Below are 14,467 nucleotides of genomic sequence, written 5' to 3' on the forward strand. Positions count from 1 at the left end.
ATTTTGTTTTTATTAATATTCTTTGAGGAAGGGTATGAGAATGTAGCAATGAATTCTATCATTATAGATATAAAATATTTATCTTATTTGGTACTAAAACAAACAAACATTATTCCAATATTTGATAGTATAAAATTAGTTGAAAGCTCTAGAAAAGCTAATATATCAATATCTAAAAAGCACAAAATTTGTGATGGTTAATGCATTAGTTTTAAAATATATTCATTATAATGGATATCATATTGGGATTTTGAATCAAGAAAAGTTTATATTTCATATGAATCAAAAGAGGATTGAGTTATTGATTTATATTGATTACTCTTGTTATAAATTGAATTGATCATGACTATCTTTGTGATCTTCTTTTGTCATCATCCCCATTCAGGGGTTGAAAACGAAATATTTGACTGTGACAGATTTATTTATGAGTAATAGAATATGGTAAATCTATTTAAAGCTCGTTATGGTTGGATGCACCTGAAGTTGCAAGTTTTTTTAAAACTGTGAGTATAATTCTACAATATTCAAAATAAGTTCTCAATTAAAATTATGTGGAAAAATATTTTTGATGAGAACCTTGCAATAGAGAACTTATTCAACTTTTCATGATTCCAATGTGCTCCTACGGTAGTAATATCATGAAAAAAAAATATTTATGATTGAGCAAAAGTTTTTAACCACGAAACCAAACCATTCCCTGAACAGAATATAACAAAAAGTAATAAATTCGAAAGACATGATCTTTAACGTGAATGTAGTAAATTAGACTATAATAATAGTCATGGGGGATTGTCGTAATAAATTTTCTCACCACCAGAAGTGGAAAAATGAAGAAAGCAAGAAAAGAACAAGAATTTCCAAGAATTTTTTAAGAAGAGAGATAATTTATTTATGAAGGGTCATTGTTTATGTATCTATTGTGCACTTGGAAAATAAGATCCACTTTCAAAGTGTGCTATTAATAGATTTTGATTGGATTCAAAGTCTACTACTGAAGTTTAATTTGCTTACTTTTTATCATCAAGACTCAACATAGAACAAAAAAAATGCACGTCTCTAAATATTAAATCAACTTGATATATGATTTAAATATTTTGAGATGATCTTCTTTTTAAGTTTTGATTACATGTGTTACATATTGTTTTAAGCATCTCATTTGTTCATGAAAATGAATATTAACTAATTTATTTATATCACTATAGTAGGTTTTATAATCAAATAATATATTTGATTAAAATATATCTAGTATGCAAATTTATGTTAACAAACCAATGAATTTTATGGTTATTCACATTTGATTTTGTTCAAATAATTGTTAATGATAGTAGTTCATACGTTTTATATTATTCCATTTGTTAATTATTTAGAGAAATAAGATAAGCAATTATAAATGAAAAGTTCTATAAGCTTGAATGGTTAAATTTTGAATTAAATTTCATGCATGTTTATGATGATGGTTATGAAAAAAATTGCTAGTTTTTCATTATGTCATATTTTTATATTTGAGATGTGACGTTTATTGATATATTTAGTATAGGCTTGTTTCTATACATGACCTAGGCAAATATTCTTGGTAGTTAACTGATTATGTAAAACTCTTATTAAAAGGGTTTTAAAAGTATTTTGAATCGAACTCAAGACTTCTTGCATCTGAAGCGAGAATCATACCACTAGACCAAATGCCCTGCATTTGAAGATTTTGACATATTCCCTAAAGCGACTATTGCATATAATTATTTGGAAATTATATTTATTGACTTAGTGGCATTATAGACTTCATATTGATTTAGACATTTCCAGTAGTAAATGTCACGATAGTACTTATATGTGGATACAAAGTAAAATGAATGATATTAAAATTATCAATTTGTTTTAATTAGGTACAATAGAAACGCATGTTAAAGTAAACCAGAAGTTTATTGATACAAATGCATTTACTACTTGGCATGACCAGTTAGACCATCCTGGATCATATATGATGTGAAAATTAATTGAGAATTCGTATGGACATTCATTAAAGAACCAGAAGATTCTTTAATTTAAAGAATTCTCATTTGTTTCTTGTTCTCAAAGAAAATTGATTGTAAGAAACTCACTAGCTAAAGTTGAGATTTAATATCCACCACGTGGATGGTTTTGATATTCTATGATTTTGGTAGATGCATCTACAAAATAATCACGTATGTGTTATCAACTTGCAACCTGTCATTTGTAAGGCTGCTTGTTTAAATAATTAATTTCAGATCATGCAATTAAGACAATTCATCTTGCTAATACCGATGAGTTTATATCTTAGTCTTTTATTGATTAAGTTTGAAAAACTTTTGTAAAAGTTTGTTATTTATGCGTATAATGGTTTAGAGAAATTATTGATTGAACGCCTCTGATTAATGTCTAAACCATTACTTATGAGAACTAAACTTCCTATTTCAACATGAGATTATGTTGATTTACGTATTGTACACATCAATCCAATAAGTTATAAATACTCCCCATTACAATTGGTTTTTGATCAAGAGCTAAATAGTTCTCTTCGTTGAATCTTTGTATGTGCGTATATATTCCAATTGCTCCACCACAACGCCCAAAGATGAGTGAATATATATTAATTACAAGTTTCTTCGTATTATTAGATGTTTTGAAGATTCAATTATGACATGATTTGTGATTACAATTTTGATTTGATAGTTTTTCCGACATTAGGGGGATAGAAATAATAACTTGTAATGAGTTAGGAGAAAGTAATTTGAACCTGAAATTCAACAATGATAACTCATTACAAGTTAACTATCAGATGTATTTACAAACTTAATGAGAATAACCAAGTTAATATTTTAATTTGAATCAAAGTGCCAGTAGGACAATCAATTAGAATATATAATAGACTGATCGGTTTCGAAGATGAAAATTCTTCTAGATGGTCATATAGTGGAGGTGGGTGCTCCAAAAGAGACCCAAGACATAACTAACAAGTAAAACTCTAGAAAAGATTTAGGTACCTGAAACTGATGATTAAAATAATGAAAATAAGAGATCTCGATAAGTTATGTCAATTTGAGAAAAATGTGGAACCAAATAATAAAAGCGGTCGATAATGATTTTGCATGCAATATTATTATTGAAATAATGAAATAAAAGGAGGATCTTGAATAAATCTATTGAGAAATATAGATATGGAATAAATTGATCAAAATAGAAAGACGCAACTCAAGTATAATTAAATTCGTGGAGCTTTTGGACCAATAGTCCAAATATCTAAAGGTATAAAGCCAGTGAGGGTGCAAATGAAGTAGTTTTGCAAAAGCGGAATAAAAATATGAAATTTTTTACTAAGTCCTAGCATTGATTATTCATAAAAGATTTAACTTGCGTTTAATGATGAACCACTATTTTTATGAACCACTAAATAGTAAAGTTTATATTAAAATCATTGAAGGATTTAGGATGTTAGAAGCATATTAAAATTCTGGAGAAATTGTTCATTTATATGAATTGAAATAATTTGAATATATGTGGTAAATAGTAGTTGAAAGAGAATTATAAAATGATCCAAAATAACTATTTGTGTTTTTATAGAAGAATCATGATTAAAATTTGCTATGATTATTGTTGAAACTCCTAAAGAGATCAAAATATATTTCCTTTAAAATTTCTCTCACTCATGACTTTCAAAAGAACGGTGGTATAAATGCTTAGCAAATACATTCAAATAGTCATTTGAAAGACTAGTATTCAAGATTGAATATGTAGAATATGAGAAAATATGTGATGTTTTCATGAGGGGGGCAAATACGCGCTGTACTTCTCTCTTTATTGTTGAATTTTTAATATATTTTTAAATTTTTATGAAATAAACGTGAACTGTGACATCATGTTGTTAAAATTAGTACCAAACTACAAAAGAAGTAAACATTATATTTTAATTTAAATAGATCTCTCTTTATTCTTTCAATTTTATTAATACTAATATTTTCTTTTACTTCTCTTTTTTCTTTTTTCATCTTCACTCTTTGTCTTTTTGGATTCTTTCTCTTTAAAAAATGGTAAACTACACTAGTAGTCACTCAATTTTTAGTAATTTTTTTGGTTGCTCAAATATAAAAAGTTATAAAATGGTCATCCAAGTATTAGTGAGTTTCTTTTTTAATCATCCAATTATGAAAAATTACAAAAATGATTACTCAACTATTCAATTTTGTCTTTTCTGATCACCTAACTATCTTGGATTTTTTGATGTTTTCTTTTTTTATATTAACCAACTAGTGATAAAAAAAAGTTAAAATTGAATAACTGGATGACCATTTTGTAACTTTTTATAGTTGTGTGGCTAAAAAAAAATTTATTAATAGTTGGATGACCTTTTGTAACATTTCATTGGGTGACCAAAAGTACTACTAATAATTGGATGACTTCTTTACAATCATACCTTGTTGAGTTTCTTTATCGGACCCATTCTTTTCTTTCTTAAAAAAATATACCTTGCTTTGTTTCTGGGGGTAGAGATACCTTACAAAATTATTTAATTTAGCAAAATTTATAATAGGAATGAATATTATTATTTCATTATGGAACTATTATTTCTCCATAAGGTAAAAACCAAAATTACTTGAAAGCATGAATAAACACTAAAGGAATGATAGTAGCATAATTATATTTTACGATTAAAAATACACGTTTTAAAAAGTAAAGAGACTAGGACTAAATTCACAAAAAATACACAGTACGGGGATTTTCCATAAAATTTTACCTTTAGTTTTATATGTGCATGAAACCTCAAACCATTTTGGGTATAGATTTATTAGACATATATTTGCATTTTTTTACTTTTTATTTTTTTTTAACGTACACGCTTTAACTTCTCTCTTTTTTTTTTGAATTATTCTTTTCTTTCTTAAATAAAAGAAATGATACCTTGCTCTCTTTTTTAAGGCTAAAGATACTTAATTTAGTTAGAAAATTATTCGAAATTAAATATAAAATTAAACAAAATATTTCATAAAATACTCTAACACTTTTTTTCCAATTAAATTATGATATTCTATTATAAATTTAAAATTGCAACATAAGGTGATTTTTTTTATTACTTAACTACTTAAATTGAATAATAAATTAATTAGATTTATTTTCTGAATTTTAATTAAAAAATACAAACATAAAACTCCAACAAGTAACTTCTGGATTCCATCACATTCAATAGTGTATATATAGACCATTGAATTAACAACCATTAGCCATCCACATCAAATCTCAATTGAGAGGCAAATAGAAAAAAGATGGAGCTTCAACAACATTTAGGCCATCCACATCCACTCGTGTTCCACCCAGAGATGAACCATCAAAGTGAGGAGACAATCTGTTGCTTTGGATGCAAGCGAAAGGGGAAGGGTCCAGACTTTAGCTGTTCAGAGTGTGGGTTTTTCCTGCACAAGGGATGTGCTGAAGCTCCTATAGAGATTCAACACCACCCCTTTCATCGAGACCACCCTCTCATTCTTCGTCAACTATCATCCATTGAAGAACAAGGAGGAGATTATTGCAAGGTTTGCCATTGCTACATTGGTGAGCAATTTAGTTATTGTTGTTCTTCTTGTAAAATTGCCTTTCACCTCAAATGTAGTTTGCTTCAACGTGACACTTCCGGGAACTTCATAGAGATCCTCCACCGTACCCATCAACATCCATTGCTTCTCATGGATAATCAAAATTTTCTACTCAAATATCGTGAATGCTTTGGTTGTTCAACCGAATTGGTGAATGATTCATATGGTTGTTTCGATTGTAATATTTTTTTCCACAAAAAATGTGTTGAACTACCCATTAAAATTAGTCACCCTTACCACCGCAAACACCAGCTTATTCTTGAGTCAGACTTTCGCTTTTGCAACCTTTGCCAAGTCAGCCACTCAGGATTGTTTTATCGTTGTTCAATTTGCAATCTTGACTTTCATAGTGAATGTTTGCCACCATCCGTTATTAAAGATAAAAAACATCATGAACACCCATTCACGTTGTTGTTGAGACCAAATTCATTCACTTGTGATGCATGTGACACCCAGGGTGATAATGTTTCCTATATTTGTTCTACATGCAACATTCAAGTTCATAAGGATTGCATTTCATTGCCTCGCTTCATTAGACTTACCCTGCACCATCATCCCCTTTCTCGCAACTTTTTCCTTTCCATTCATTTCCATGATTCTAGAACTTGGGACTGCAGAATCTGTTATAAGAAGATAAATATGGAGCATGGGAGTTATTGTTGTTCTCGACCAAATTGCGAATTTGTTATCCACGTCAAGTGCGCCATTAGTTGGGAGAACAAGTTTTGGTATGATATAACTGAACTTGAGAATCCAGATGAATTCAAGGAACTCGATGAATCTGGGAATTTAATCTTTCGTGTTCTTCGAGGAACCAAAGTTGGGGACAATTTTGTAGCTGCAGAGATAATACATTCTAGTCATGATCAGCACAGCTTGACATTCAACGACGAGATCAACGATAATAAGCATTGTAATGGGTGTATGATGCCTATCTCCTCTTCATTTTACTATTGTTCATGTTGTGATTTCTTTCTCCATAAAGCATGCGCTGAATTACCGAGGAGGACTCTGTTATGGTTCCCGCAAAGTTCCTTCAGACTTCTCACAGATGGAATTTTTAAATGCTGGTTGTGTGACTATGATTGTAGTGGTTTCTCCTACAAAACCGCTAACGGCCTTGTCGTCTGCCTTCGATGTGCAACAACTCCTCACAATTTTACGTATCAAGCAAAGGAACCACATTACCTCTTTTATGATGCGGAAAATGTGAGCAATTGCAGTGCTTGTGGTAGACGTAGAGACCGAAAAGGTTCCTACATATGCAAGGACTGCAACTTTGTTTTGAATTCAGGGTGTGTTACACTGCCAAAAACAGCTCGGCACAACTTTGACGAACATCCTTTGAAGCTTGTTTATGAAGATAACAATGATTATCCACTCCATCATTGGTGTGACATATGCGAAAAAGAAAGAGACTCGAAGTTTTGGTTTTATCATTGTAAAGTTTGTGACAATGCTATGCATCCCAAATGCGTTCTCGGAGAATATCCATTTATCAAATTAGGTAGTAAATATAAATATAAGGGTCATCCGCATCCTCTCAGTTTCATCCAAAAAATTGACTACCACCCTTTATGTGAGAAGTGTAGAGAGCCTTGTCAAGATCTAAGTCTCGAGTGTGAAGAGCATGGTTGCAACTTTGTTGGTCATTGGAAATGCTTACGTGTGTTTAGTGAGGTGTATAGTTACCATCATTAGCAGTGACAATCATGTTTATATTGTTGATCTCTATCAAATTATATTTTGCACAAAATATTAGTCGATCATCCAATGTATTGCTTTCATCTAACATTGCAATGTAAAATTGCACTTCCAAACAACATTACAATAATGAAACTAAGAGATTAAAAAAAAAAACCAACTAAAACAAGGAATTTAACAACAAAGATTAAATATTTAAAATAATAAATAAATAAAGGAAAAAAAATAAAAAGTGAAAGATGGATCGAATAAACCAATGAATATGATGGATAAGTGTCCAATTGAATCATTTGAGATATAAATCCCAACAAACTCAATTAACGACTTTAATCAATCCTCTAAGAAATAATTCTTGACAAATTGAAGGATGAATAATGAATTCTCACGACTCCTTGAAAAAAATCAAAAAGAAAACCACTTGTAAAATTCACAAGAAAGAAATCTTGCACAAAAGTTAACTCTCAAAGTTGGAAATTTCATTAACAACTATATTGAAATTCTAATTGATCTAAATAAGTAGTTTTAAACTAGACTTTTTTGTTTGACTAAGAAACATAAAACTCCTAAATAACTTAAAATACTTAAAAATATTCAAAATTCTGATTAAATAAATAATAAAATAATAATACTTAATAAATACAATTTTGAGATCATACGTAATAAAAATTAAGCCTAAAAATCGAACCCAATATGATTTGAACTTGAATTAAAATCCCGGAACTTGTAATTTTCATAATAATTTTGTCCAAAAATTTTGCTCGCGTAGTCTTTATGAAAACAATTATAACTTGAGCTTCCGAACTCGAAATCGAATGATTCAAAGTGCGTTTCGAAGATAAGAGATACATATTCAAACACTATGAGACATATCAACCCAAAAATGTCTGGATCCCATCCAAAAAGTCACTGCAATTTGATTTATTTTTCAAACTTAAAAATTGATTACTTCGGTGAATAAAATTTAATAAATTTCATCCTATCTGTACATATATCACTAAAAATTTGACCAAACAAATTCAACCAAAACTCAACTTTTACATCTCAAATGAAATGAGAGAAGTGATCAAGCCTCAGTTTCAAGAAATCTTTTATTAGATCTACTTACTCACCCATATATACAAATTTACTTCTAAAGTCTAAAACTGATAGTCAATCCTTTATGTACTCTAACTAGCTAGAAAAAATAGAACTAAAAAAATGACTAATAATAATCTACCTGTTTCATCATTGGAATTCCCAGAGATCTTCCAATGAACCACTGTTATCAAGTATGTGACTCCCTTGTCCCTATTGTTCCAAACATTAGGTACCCTTCCTTTTCAATAACTGATTGTTCCATAGCTGAGTTGTTGATGAAACTCGACGGTCCGATAGAATCCGAGTCCATCGAGTTATTTTGGTCCAAGCACTGGCCAAACTAAACCATAGTACCACTAATAGGGATTGAAGAGTTCATTGAGCAATGCATAGCATTTGATTGATAGAGGGAATTCCATTCTTGAGGAGAACTTGTGATTATTTCCCCTGCATTACAGTTGATCGGGATTGCTTTGCCTCTACTTTGTGTGTGAGCGAGAGGTGAAGGGTTGTTCGTGTTCTTCAAGAAATCAAAGTTGGGGACAATGTTGTAGCTGCAGAGATAATACATTCTAGTCATGATCAGCATAAGTTGACATTCAACGACGAGATCAACGATAATAAGCATTGTAATGGTGTATGATGCCCATCTTTTCTTCATTTTACAATTGTTCATGTTGTGATTTCTTTCTCCATAAAACCTGCGCTGAATTATCAAGGAAGACTCAGCTATGGATCGTGCCAGAGCCTTTCATACTTCTCACAAATGGTATTTTTAAATGTTGGGTATGTGGCTATGATTGTACTGGTTTCTCTTACAAACAAGGAGGTATAGATGATGGCATTGTCATCTGCCTTCGATGTGCAACAACTCCTCACAGTTCTACGTATCAAGCAAAGGAATCACATTACCTCTTCTATGATGCGGAAAATAGAAGTGTTTGCAGCGCTTCTGGTAGATGTAGAGACGAAAAAGGTTCCTACATATGCAAGGATTGTGACTTTGGTTTGAATTCTGAGTGTGCTACATTGCCAAAAACTATTCCGCATAACTGTGATGAACATCCTTTGAAGCTTGTTTATGGAGATAGCAATGACTATTCACTCCATCTTTGGTGTGACATATGTGGAAAAAAAAAAAGAGACACAAAGCTTTGGCTTTATCATTGTAAAGTTTTTGACAATGCAATGCATTCTAAATGCGTTTTTAGAGAATATTCATTTATCAAGCTTGGTATTAAATACAAATACAAAGATTATCTGCATCTTCTTACTTTCGTCCAAAAGATTGACTGTCACCCCTATGTGTGTAGAGTGTAGAGAACCTTGCCAAAATCTAACTCTTGAATATGAAGAGCATAATTGTAACTTTGTTGATAATTGGAAATGCTTACGCTTGTCTAGGGGTTATATTAGTTACTATTATTAGTAGTGACAATTATGTTTATATGTAACAAATTTTATTTTGTACAAAATGTTAGTCAAATCATCCAATGCATAAGCATTAGAACAATTCGAAAGTGAGAGAAATATGTACAAAAACCTACCTATTGTTTAAGAAAGATTTAAATATAATTATAAAGAAAAAAAAGAGTTAAAATAATTTAAAAAATAATGGGTTCAACTTTGACTATAATATTTTTTTATCCAAATTGTGACCTTTTAAAAAAATAATGTATTAATTTGATGTAAATTCATAATTACTTAATAATATTAGTGATTAATTTTTATTAAATTAATTTATCATAAACCTTAATAAATTCACAACTGTATTTAACAAAATAAACACAAATTAAACAATTCACAATTAATATTAAACTTATTCTATCAACAAAATCATGAAAATTCAATCATAATATAATCACTTATTAAATTCGTGACATGAGGTAACCAAACACCAATTTAATTGTTTCTATAAATTATTTACAATTAATGTATCTCTATTTTGTTTTATAATAAAGTCCCTCTCATTAAGTTAGTGGCACAAGAATACTAATCCAATTAAGAAAATACAAACAAGCCAAAATTTTTTGAAAAAAATAATTAATTTATTGAATTAAGAAAACAAAAAAAAAATCACCCGCTTAACTTTTACCCATAAGTAAAATTTAAATACGTTTAAATTCACGACCTCTTCATTATTACAATAACAATAATATCAATTGAGCAAACAACATAATCAAAATATTATTTACAAAATTAATTACATTTTTTTATCATCTTATCAACTTTGTTTAAATACTATTTTTATTTCTTCAGCCTTCATAGTGGGTGTACCTCAATTATGTGACATGTAGGTCGTGAGTGGAAAAAGATATACAATTAACACCACTTCCAAGGATTGAAAAGATTTTAGTCTTAATGCATGGTTTATTTTTTAATTTTTAAAGTATACTATTTTCCCATTTTACTTATTTGTCAAATTTAAGTTTATTGTCATGTTATTTTAATAACATGACTATTAATTGAGTATTTCTTTTTAACCTCTCCAAAGTGTGTTATTACCGCAAAATTGATATCAAGATATGTTGTGCAGGTAATGATACATGGAAGGAATTTGAGTTTAATAGTCGTAATTAGAGGTGATCATGGGTTGGGCGATCTGGCCCGGCTTGACAGTCTGCCCGATATATGGGAGGGCTCAAGTAAAAATATAAGCCTGAAATATGGGTTTGGACAAAAAACGAGGCTCGTTTAGAAAATGGGCCGGGCATTGGGCAAAACTTTTTTGGCTGGGACCGGCCCGAATATATAATAAATATATATTTTTATTTTTAAAATACATTATCCATTTCCCCATTTCCCATTAGACATTTAGTATTTATATAATAAATATATATTTTTTAATTTAAAGTATTTTTAAAATATTTTTTTATTTTTAAAATACATTTCCGAATATAATAAATTGGTTGTAAAAAGGACGATGATGATGATGTTTCTTTGGTTGCTTTTTAGGATACTTCCTTTCTAATTGTTGAAAATTTAATTTAGCTTACAATTTATATTTTGTTATAAAATTAAATATGTTGATTGGTTAATGTATGGATATTCTAGTTGGTTGATTATATTTTGCAGGTTTTTTTTATACAATTTTGGTGTTTACTAAAAAAAAAGGGACGGGCTGGGCTGGGCTCGGGCTTAGGAAATTTTTTTCGGGCCGGGCCTGGACAAAATTTTAGGCCTATATTTTGGGCCAGACCGGGTTCGGGCCTAGGACGCGGGCCAAAAATTTTTTCTGGACCCTGCTTGAACCCGACCCAGCCCGGCCCATGATCACCTCTAGTCATAATTTCAATGATGATGATTATGCAGTTGATGCCACTTATGTTAATGGAGTTTTCTATTGTGTTTTCTCACGAGGTCAATTGGGTGCTTTCAGTGTTGAACTTAAAAAATGGACTATTCTAGTTAACCCTTGATTCCCAGGATTTCCTTTTGGGAATGCTAGACTCATTGCGGTTGATGACACGGATATTCAACTGTGTAGTGCAAGAGAATCTTTTAAACTCATTAAGCTTTGAATGTATAGGGTTACATTGGGTTTATTAAAAGGAGTTGAATGATCGTGCGTTGTTTATTGCGTTGTTAGAGTTTATTCAACTGTGTAGTGCAAGTGAATCTTTTAAATTCATATAAACTGAACTATAGCACTATTAACATGTACTGAAAAGTTTATTGAAGGGGGCGTTCCATTCTTGAGGAGCACTTATGAATATTACCCCTGAATTAGGTTGATTGAGGTTGGTTCGCCTTGTAAATCTGCATTTGAATCTCGATTGGAAGACGGAGCTATAGGAGCAAAGTCCGATAAAGTATTCCTGTTTTGGAAGCCATCTCTCAAATTACCAAAGCGGCTTGCTAAAAGCTTCCTTGAAACATCAAGGAGTTGCTCGTAACACCAAGAAGCGAATTAACGGAGATGGTTATTCTTGCATCTATTGAACTGCCAGAAACAGGGAAAACAGTTGTAGCATCGGCAGTCAGCAACTCTTCAATGTGGCTAACAAACTCAACCAAATTAACTTTGTGAAACCAATCGGTTTTGGTAAATACCTCCAAGGCTATTTTGATTGCTAATAACTCAGCCACATTAGAGTCAATTACCTGAAGTGGATAAGAAAATAATGCGAAAATAGAACCCTTGTCATTGCTGAGAACACCTCCACATCTATCACATTCGACTGCAATTTTTACAGCTCCATCGACTTTAAATTTTAAAGTGACAGCAGGAGGGGGCACCAAGCTGATTACAATCTTAAAGATTTTGAAACCTCTATGTACCGACAATTAATGGGGTCTTCCTACCAAATAGCTTGCCACATAAACCTAGCTCGGTAGGTGTGTTCAATCTTCCATCTAGAAATTTCCGAGTCTGTTGGGAGACTCTCAACATTTTGTTTTAACTTTCCATTGTTACCAACACTTCCCATCTCTTTTGACCTCGCTGCTATCGGCACGAAGCTTGTCGTGTGTTGGGGTTTTGACAGTAGCAAAAGAAGAGAACAAGGCAGAGAACAAATGAGGAAGAAACAAAAAATAATTTACTTGCTCACAAACGTGCAGCAATGAAGCAATTTGCTTTACACAACCGATATGCTTCCTTATTCAATATGAAAACAATACATTTATAATCAAAATACATCACCAAATATTCAACTAATCCCACTAATCAACATTGGGACTATTAAAACATTGCTTGTACCCATGAATAAGCTGACTTATCAGCTCAATCATCCCATCAAAACATCAACAATTAAGTTCATTTTCAACTAAACTAAATTACATTGCAACTAAAACAGAAAATGTTGCTGCAACATGCACAATTGCCGTAGTATGCATACAAGCTATATGCACTCAACAAAATCATCATAGTAGCATGCACTTTAACAAAAACATTACAGCAGCATGGTTGGCCATTTTCAACACTCCTCCTTGGCCTCCATGCTGCAAATACCAATCATTCATCAAGTTTTTTGAGCTTGACAGTCCTTAAATGCTTTGTTTCAAGCTGACTCTGCTCAAGCAATTCATTTTCAACCTTAGCCTCATTATCAACCAAATCTGACTCACACACTTGACTATCCAAGTCTTTTGCGCCAAAGATTTGTTCATTAAATGGAGTATTCTCCTCCCTTCACAGCCTTGGTTGGCAATTTTCCTTCAAACACATCTTGCCTTATTCCTTTTTTCTTTACAGTCTTGTTTCTTCTTGCACATACTCTCTTATACTGTGGAGTGTCTTCATGCACATACTCCATCAACTCCTCATTCAACTTATTCCAAGTTTGTTTGGGAGTTTCAAAGGGGTGAGCTGTTGCTATCTTTTTTACAAGCAGCCTTCACAAGTAGCCCGCAAAGATGATAGGCTTTAACAGCTTATTGTCTTTGTTAACAAGAAGTAGAAACAAAAACAAGCCCTCAAAGACTTGGGCTCTGACACTATTTGTTGGGGTTTTGATAGCAACAAAAGAAGAGAACAAGACAGAGAACAAAGGAGGAATAAGTATAGAACAATTTACTTGCTCACAAACATGCAGCAAAGAAGCAATCTACTTTACACAACTGATATGCTTGCTTATTCAATATGAAAACAATACATTTATAATCAAAATACATCACCAAATATTCAACTAATCTCACTAATCAACATTGAGACTACTAAAACATTGTTTGTACACATGAATAAGCTGACTTATCAGCTCAATCATCCCATCAAAACATCAACAACTAAGTTCATTTTCAACTAAACTAAATTACATTGTAGCAAAAATAGAAAATATGTTGTTGTAACATGCACAATTGCTGCAGTATGCACTCAACAAAATCATCATAGTAGCATGCACTTTAACAAAAACATAACAGCAGCATGGTTGGCCATTTTCAACATCGTGGCTATCGTTGTTATGTCGATCTTTCCTATCGGATCTCTTTATCCTGACTACATGTTGCCATATCTTGTTTAGCTCTTCAATTTGAACAGGCTTTAACAAATAATCACAAGCTTCATGAGTAATCTTATGGAAAGTCAACATGCTTCATTTCTTCCGAATTTTCTTCTCATTCTTTACCAACAACTATAAAATAAT

At 31.3% G+C, this 14,467-nt stretch overlaps 1 protein-coding gene across 1 annotated transcript; it reads left to right on the forward strand.

Moving 5' to 3' along the window:
- The first annotated feature begins 5,235 nt into the window (after positions 1-5,235).
- Positions 5,236-7,319, forward strand: LOC121219385 (uncharacterized). Its single transcript, XM_041097456.1, has one exon. The coding sequence runs from the start codon at positions 5,274-5,276 to the stop codon at positions 7,299-7,301; it is 2,028 nt and encodes a 675-aa protein (XP_040953390.1). The 5' UTR covers positions 5,236-5,273; the 3' UTR covers positions 7,302-7,319.
- Positions 7,320-14,467: the final 7,148 nt, after the last annotated feature.

This window comes from Gossypium hirsutum, chromosome D07 (assembly GCF_007990345.1).
Source record: "Gossypium hirsutum isolate 1008001.06 chromosome D07, Gossypium_hirsutum_v2.1, whole genome shotgun sequence".
NCBI lineage: Eukaryota > Viridiplantae > Streptophyta > Magnoliopsida > Malvales > Malvaceae > Gossypium > Gossypium hirsutum.